At 46.3% G+C, this 8,511-nt stretch overlaps 1 protein-coding gene across 1 annotated transcript; it reads right to left on the bottom strand.

Annotated features, from left to right (window-relative positions):
* Window positions 1-6,059: 6,059 nt before the first annotated feature.
* Window positions 6,060-7,960, bottom strand: LOC143850585 (uncharacterized). Its single transcript, XM_077359815.1, has 2 exons — window positions 7,439-7,960; window positions 6,060-6,113 (listed from the first exon to the last, which is right to left on the bottom strand). Exons 1-2 carry the CDS (start codon window positions 7,958-7,960, stop codon window positions 6,060-6,062), a joined length of 576 nt encoding a protein of 191 aa, XP_077215930.1.
* Between the last annotated feature and the right edge of the window lie 551 nt (window positions 7,961-8,511).

Here is an 8,511-nt window from a genome sequence, read left to right on the forward strand (position 1 = left end):
AAAGAAGATCAGCTCAGAAAAATTCAGAAGTAGAAACATCAGAAAGCCCAGTTTTCGTAAAAAGATCATACCCCAGGAAGGCGCCTTGAGCTTGGAAGAGCCTCAGATGCAATGGTGGTTGAGCCAATTTCTCAGAAAGATGCACCTTTAAAATTTAGAATTTCCTTCTAGTTAGTTAAATACTATCCTGGTCAAGAAATGTTTATCTAAACACCTGTCAAGAGGCAAATCCCACTTGTCCATGATTATATCCAAGAGAGCCGTTGTTCTAGATTACCAATTTCATGTATCTTGTTCAAGGTTTCAGTTATCAAAATCCCCAGAAGACAAGACCAACAGTCTCTTTGAGAAAGATCTTGTTGAAGTTTCATAAAAGTGTCCCTAATCCATTCTTGTTAGTAATGGTTCTTCGTTCCTAAGGTTTGCCGTTTCATCATTCGTCAAAATCGTAGTTTCCAACATCTTTGTCGGGCACGATCTATAATATCCCCGATTTCATTGAGTTCAAAAATCAAAAATTCAAAAAATCCAATCCTACATCAAATTCAAATTCATGAAAAATCTCTAAATTCTTTGAGCCCGTTTGTGAACGGTGCCTCTTTTCTCGAGGCCATTTGTGAATGGTCTCGTCTTCTCCTTGAGCCCGTTTGCGGACGGTACCTCATTTCCCAAAAATAAAAATTCATCAAATCCAAATCCTTAATTCAAAAATCCAATCCTTCGTCAAATTCAAATTCATGAAAAATCTCTAAATTCTTCGAGCCCGTTTGTGAACGGTGCCTCATTTTCTGAGTTCATTTGTGAATGATCCCATGTCCTCTTCGAGCCCGTTTGTGAACGGTGCCTCATTTCTCGAGTCCATTTGTGAATGGTCTCGTCTTCTCCTTGACCCCGTTTGAGAACGGTGCCTCTTTTCTTCGAGTCCATACAACTATGGTCTCTTATCCCCTTTGAACATCATACAACTATGATGTCTCATTTCCTTGGAATCCGTACAAATACGGTATTTCATTCTCTTCGAGTCCATACAACTATGGTCTCTTATTCTCTTTGAACATCATACAACTATGATGTCTCATTTCCTTGGAATCCGTACAAATACGGTATTTCATTCTCTTCGAGTCCATACAACTATGGTCTCGTATTCTCCTTGAAGCATCATATAAATATGATGTTTCATTTTCCCTCCGAATATCCATTCGAAAATGATATCTCATTCTCTCGTTGCCCGTTTGTGAGCGGCACCGCAGCGGGATTTTTTTATTGCATTCCAATTCTAGGACTTCGTTTAGGGTCTTGCATTAGGTAGTAAATGTTTGCGTCTAGGTTCTGTTTTGTGTAGAGTCCTTTGTTGATTAAAGCTGCGCAAAATGGTTCTGTCATTTAGACTTTGGTATTCGATGACTACGTCATCTCTACCAAAGAGGGGCATCTGTAGACACCCTCATTTTGCTACACTTTAACCAACAATAGCATAATATATTGATCCGTGGAATTTCATTGGTAAAGTATGCATCCTCAAATTTTCTAAAAACCGAAATGATAAAGAGATGTACCTGGTGAGATGATTAGATCCGAAAAATTGAAAAATCTGATTGGTGAATTTAGTGTGTTAAATCCATGTGAGAGCCCCTCTATCATGGATTTATTTGTTTTTGGTCATTAATATCTCGATCTGACTTTACGGATCATCAATCGGGACAAAATAAGCTAGGGTCACTTCACAGCCCGGGACCTGATTCCATTCCGAGACCCGATTTCCGTAAATCGTTTGATCAAGGGCAGATCTTAACCTGGGTGTCTTTCCTTACTAAGAATTTGTGATCATTTAGTCAAAATAGGATCGATCAAGGTTAATCTCAAATTCAGATTAAACATTGTGTCACTTAATTGAGCAAAAACCCAGTGAAAAGTCACGGATCAAGGCGGGATAAGAGAGATCCGTCGAAATTGTCCCGTTAAATCATCAATATCAAAACTTTCTAATGTCTCAACTATTGTCAATATCATGGTTTAATAGTTTTAACCGTTGGCCCAAAGTTGATCGAATCAGTTGGTTCGTTCGGACCACCAATTTTCTCGATCTTTGAAAATATGATCTACCGACGGAGATCGAAGGCTCGCATTGGTCGAAAATTCTGAAAACAGTTTTCTATGGCAATATTGGACTTAAATGAACGAGAAAAAATCAGGGATTTCAAAGGCGAAAGAATTATCGGAGTCGGATGCCAAAATCTCTAGAAAACGACATTTTTCCGTTTTCGAGAGAGTTCTCTTTCCTCACCCTCTCTCTCCTCTCACCACACGTTTTCCCAAGCTTGGGAAAACGTGGCTTGTTTCCTCCTCCCCTATTGCTTAGAGATTTGAAATGATTTTGGGCTAATTTTACAAACTTTGGAAAAGAGGCATGTGTTTCAAGCTTATTGGTCAAAAGGATTGCCTAAAACTAAAAGAGGCAAGTGTCATATTCTAATTGAGTAGGGAATCATGACAAATTTCCAGCATGCACTCCTCTTTTGGACGTTTCTAATTGTTCTTGATTTAATTCTTTATTTGCAAAATTTTGTTGGGACACTTGGCCTCATCTTATTTAATTCCCTTCACTCCTGGCCCGCATGAGTCTAAACTGTGAACGGCTAAAAGAATTAGAATGCATTTAGGTTAATAAAGTTCACATTCACCCCATTTAGGAAATGCATTGAAATTAGATCTTAGGATGCATGTCACATAGTTCACACATTAACAAAGAGTTGAATGAGCCATTTAAAATAAATTTAAAAGAGTTAGCTTTTAGAATCGAAGACCGATTATCGGGCAGGAATGGTGCATGTGGTGGATAACTCCCCATACTTTCCATTCTTGTAACCAGGTAGCGAGTCTAGATTTCTGATTAATTACGGGTCCTAGATCTCACATCTAGGTGGCGACTCTGTCAGTCTCTTTTGTGTGGAATTCGGATTGTCTTAGCGATCCCAAGTTCACATAAAAGATGAATTAAAATCAACAATTAAAATGTACACGCCAATCGCGTGGGTACGAGAGACTAAGAGAGAGTGTGGAGGCTCGCGCCCCACCCCTCTCGCGGGATCGGGTCCCACATCCACAGAGCTGCTGTTGCAAGCCAAAACTGAGCCTCTGTTTTGAGATGATTATCAGAGTTGCCACTATGTTGAATCATGTTTTCTCTTTTTTCTTTTTTTTTTACAAAGCTGTTCTTCTCTCCATCCAAAACAGAGAGCCGTATATCTTCCTTTTCACCGATAGATAAGAGAGCCGTGGGGAGTGGCGAGGGGAGTTGGAAGATGAGAGGGATAGGAAGAAACAGATGGAGAGAGTGAGGGAGAGGGTAAGGGGAGATGGATATGGGCTATGGCCGAATGGGAGAGATGTTGGGATGAAACCGAGGGTTGGAAGGGGAGATGGATAAACGAGGGTGATGGGTATTTGAGAGATCAAACCAAGGTTTCTTCCCCACAGCCCAAAAAAAACCGAGCTTTCTATCTCCTCTCCCCAAAACTTATTCCCCCCCCCCACCTTCTCTATACGTGGGTTGTCCCAAAAAGAAAAAACCTTTCGAGAGATCCCTCTTGCCACTTTTAACATTATTGCCATCTAATCGGGGGAAGAATTTGGAATTGATTTCCCAAAAAAAAAAGAAGGCTGCCGAGTATTATTTCTAATATGGGCCAAGTATTTTCCAAAACTAAATACATATGGAAGAGGGATTTATCAATCGTGACTTTCTTTATGTACATCATTAACAAAAATGGCTTTATAGAAAATCTTTTACGAGAACTACTTTCCAATATGGAGGGATGGACCAATATAAATGTGGTCCGCGATGTAAGTTGATCCCCACCGTCCATTTAGCATGCCATGATGTAAATTGATTGCGTTCCCAATTCATTTCCAGACCATTCATTTAATGAGACGATAGATTGGTTGTATCATTGCCCGCTTGGAACTTCTCAAATTGCTTTCCCATAAGATAGTCCAACCATCCATTGATGGGCCCACAAAAATTGCGTCCCAAAATATTTCCCTCGGATGATTCAAACCCTCCAATTGCCGGGTTACGACATGAAAAGCCATAAGCTCATCACTCATATTTAATAAGAACAATGTGGGGTACATTGTCTTGATAACATGATCCGAACCGTCTAATCAAGAGACAAAGATGTAGAATGGTTGCGCCCAAAAAATCATTTCCATGAGACGATCTTAACCACTCAACTAATGGGCTTCAATATAAATAGATCATACTCTTCAAATTGCCTCCATATTGATTAATTGGTGCCCCACAAATCTTTTCCCTTTTAAATATGGACCCGGAAGAATAAAATTGAATCGCTTTGGGTGGGCCCCACGCATATTTAGCGGGCCACTCGCTTTTGAATCCCAATCTTAAACAAATGCTCAATGCGGGCCCACCGAACGGGTCCAAATTCTCTCTTGCTTTAAATCTTGTGAGCAACCCCTCTCAACAATTATCAGGATGACGCAAAACATGACAGAAATAACCGAAAAGATCGAGAAAACGTAGGGGACGGACACCGAAATAGAGAATACTGACAAACTGACAGCGAAACACTAACTTCTTTGTTGATTAAAGCGAATCAAAATGGGGGTGTCTACACCATCTAGCTCCTCTGGTCGATCGGTTGGAGAAAAGGGTACGGCCATGTCTCCTCACCGGGAGTTGGAGCCTTCCGCCAAGAGGGTTGCCCCTTCTAGCGCTAAACAGGGGAAAGTTGGCCATGTGGCGCGTCCCCCTGCTGAGGACGTGCCGAGTCGGCTGGAGGGGTCGGTTATGACCAAACTGCTTCTGGAGCAGATGGAGGTTTCTTCGCAGTGCTTCCAGACGCGGGGAGAGCTGTTTAAGCCCGACTGGAAGATTGGTGTTGAGGATGGAGTCCTTGCGAATCCCCGGGTCGGGGTGGAGCTAGGGGTGACAACCGCCCTTCCTGGTGATGAGGCTGAGTTGGAAGGCTTCGACCGCAGGGCCCTGGGGGCTCGGTATTTTCAGTCGACATCTTGCGTAAGTGCTAGGTGGCCGGGTTTCCTGCTTGTGCTTTTCCCTTTTTGTTGCCTTTGGGACTGTGAGTGGAAATTTCCTAATGGTTTGCTTTTTGCAGTCCCAAAGTTATGCTAGGAAGATGGTGCAGTACCTGCTTGAGAATGAGTCTGAGATAGGTGCTTTTAAGGAGCGAGTCCGAAAGCTGAGCGAGGACTTGGAGAAGGCCCAAGCGGAGAAAGTGGCGTTTGATGATACTGTTGCTCAACTTCAGGCGGACCTCCGGCAGACAATGGATGGGAGAAGCCGTGAGGAGGAAAGATTGGCGGTGGCTCGACAGAAGCACGCTGAGGAGTTGGCGAAGGCGCGGGAGGAATGGCGGGATTCCGAGGAGTTTCTCAAGTCCGCAGCTTCGTTCAGCGTGGATATTGAGATAGATGCTTTTGTTGAGTGCCGGCGGCGCATTCGCAAGGTTGATCCCTCCTTTCCTCTTGAGAAGTTGGTCCATGAGGCCGAGGAAAGCGTTCCGGAGGATCTTTTGCAGGCGCCGGCGATTACACCGGCACCAGCCGGGGAATTGGCGGTTGCCTTGGAAGCTCCTGTGGTTACTGAGACCTTGGCGGGGGCTCAGTGAGCCTCGGACGCCTTGGGGTATTTTCTTCTATTTCATGTTTGGTCTATAATAACATTCGAACTATTTTTCTTTTTCCTTTCTCTTTTTTTTTATTTATACAATGTGCCGTGGGCCCCTTGAGCTTTTCGGTATTTTTCTTCGTGGCGAGTTATTAAGTTGTAATCTTGGTTGGCGAGAGTACTTCTAGTGCACCCTTGTAGAGCGTCTTGTTTGTGGAAGGACCATCTTCTCCTCGAGTGATCAGTTCGGAGTTAATGGGTCCCGCCTGCCCTTAAAGGGGAGGTCTTTTTTTTATGGGGAGCGTTTTAGGGTATTTTTTGGGGGATCGGCCCCGATGTTACCTCTGTCTCACTCCCTGTCTTTTTCCAATGCTTTATTCATCGTGGGCCGGAAAGTGGAGATGCACATGGCTCAGGTAGAAACGCTATTCCATTGTTTTGTAAAGGGGAAAACACAGCTTTGCTTCTAGAAACCACAAAAAAGAAACAAACAAAACACTCGTCATATCTTAAAAGAAAAAACACGGACCTTACCCTACCTTTTTACTGGTAAAATTCTCGGAGGTTATCCATGCTCCAACTTCGAGGGACTGGGGTCCCGTCGAGGCGCTCTAGCTGGTAGGCCCCGGGGCGGAGTGCGCGGACGACCCTGTAGGGTCCTTCCCATTTAGGTGCGAGCTTCCCGGTGCTGCGGGGGTCGGATACCTCCGCCCATCGTAACACCGGGTCTCCGGGCTTTACTGTGCACTTTTTTACTCGGGAGTTATAGTATCGTGCCACCCTTTGCTGGTAGGAGGCGGTTCGGAGGAGGGCTTGCTCTCTTTTTTCAAGCACGAGATCGAGAGTGTTCCAGAGAAGCTCGGAATTTCCTTGTTCGTCGTAGTTCTCGGAAACTGGAGAGGCCGATTTCTAACGGAATGACCGCTTCGGCCCCGAAGATTAAACTAAGAGGGGATTCCCCAGTTGCGGTCCGTGGCGTCATTCGGTAGGCCCATAGGACGCTAGGGAGTGCTTCTACCCAGTTCTTTCCAGCTTCTCGAGGCTCTGGAGCAAGGTCCGGTTAGTTACCTCCACCTGCCCGTTGGCCTATGGGTGTGCTACGGAGGCGAAACGGTGTTCGATGCTCAGGTTATCGCAGGATTTGTCGAATTCAGCGCTTGCGAACTGGGGCCCGTTGTCTATTACGAGTCTTCTCGGAATGCCGAAGCGACAGACCACGTCATGATAGAAAAACTTCTCCGTCGCTTTTGAATTGGGCTTTGCTACGGCTTTAACTTCGACCCACTTGGTGAAGTAGTCGATGGCGACGTATAACATTGTGTGCCCCCCGGGGGCTGTTGGGAACGGCCCAAGCAAGTCCATACCCCACATGGCGAAAGGCAGGGGCCCTGCCATCGCGGTGTAGGGGGTGGCCGGTTGATGGGGGGTGGTCGCATACCTCTGGCACGGGCTGCATTTTTTGACGAATTCCTTGGCGTCCCTGAGGATCGTGGGCCAAAAGTAGCCATGCCTTACGATTTTCTGATCTAGAATCCTGCCGCCTCCGTGGTCTCCGCAGATTCCTTCGTGTACTTCTCATAGCGCGTACTCCAATTCGGAGGGTACCAGGCATCGGAGGTACGGCTAGGTGTACGACCGTTTGTACAGCCTGGGCCCGTGGACCACGTAGTGGGCGGCTCTTGCGGTTAGGCATCGGGCTTCTAGCTTGTCTTCGGGTAGTATCCCATCTTTCAGGTATCGTATTATGGGATCCATCCAGTTTGGTCCTGGCGGAATTTCCAAGACTTGCACCTCATCGATGCTGGGGTGGGACAGTATTTCCGTGAGCACGGTGCCGAAGTCATGGGTTTCTTCGGAGGCCATTTTCGACAATGCATCCGCTCGGTTGTTCATGTCTCGTGGTACCTGGAGGATCTCAACTTCCCCCATTCTCTGCAGCTCTTCTTTTACCTTCTGGAGGTATCGCTTCATCCTGGGGCCCTTGGCCTCGTATGCCCCGTTCACTTGATTGACGACAAGCTGTGAATCGCTATACACTTTTAACTTTCCTGCACTGAGCTCTGCGGCTAGGCTTAGCCCTGCTAGTAAGGCCTCGTATTCAGCCTCGTTGTTGGAGGCTTTGAAGTTTAGCCGGAGGGGGTATTCGAGTGTGAATCCTTCGGGGCCGTGGAGGACCACTCCCGCCCCGCGCCCTGTTTTACCTGCTGAGCCATCAACGTGCAGGGTCCAGTGAATCTCGCCGCTCTGTTCTGTCGAGCCTGGCCTTTTGTCTTCGCGAGCCGTCTCTTCGGTGGGGCCCCTATCATTTTCCATTTATTGCTGGTTCCGTGGCAAGGGCTGTAGATTCCACTATAAAGTTGGCAAGGGCCTGGGATTTAATGGCCGGCCTCGGTCGGACCTGTATGTCGAATTCTCCCAACTCGACGGCCCAGCTTACCATCCTGCCCGAGGTCTCCGGTTTTTGGAGAATTCTTCTCAAGGGCTGGTCAGTCAGAAGCACTATGGGGTGGGCCTGGAAGTAGGGGCGGAGTTTTCGGGCGGCGCTGACAACTGCGAGGGCGAATTTCTCTATGTTTAAGTACTGGACCTCCGCACCGTGGAGAGTCTTGCTCACATAGTACACCAGGTAATCCTTCTTGTTGCTTTGTTTGGCCAATACCACACTTACCGCTGTAGGGCTGATGGCCAGATACAGAAATAGTTCTTCTCCCGACTCAGGTTTGGCGAGTACGGGCGGTGTCTGGAGGTACTGTTTCAAGGCGTCAAAGGCTTTTTGGCAAGCCGGGGTCCATTCGAATTCTCGTATGTTCTTCAGTTGTTTGAAGAAGGGCTGGCATTTCTCTGCCGACTTGGGCATGAAACGG

Source organism: Tasmannia lanceolata, unplaced genomic scaffold (assembly GCF_043159265.1).
Source record: "Tasmannia lanceolata isolate RefF3 unplaced genomic scaffold, GAP_Taslan_0.1 ptg000018l, whole genome shotgun sequence".
Taxonomy (NCBI): Eukaryota; Viridiplantae; Streptophyta; class Magnoliopsida; order Canellales; family Winteraceae; genus Tasmannia; species Tasmannia lanceolata.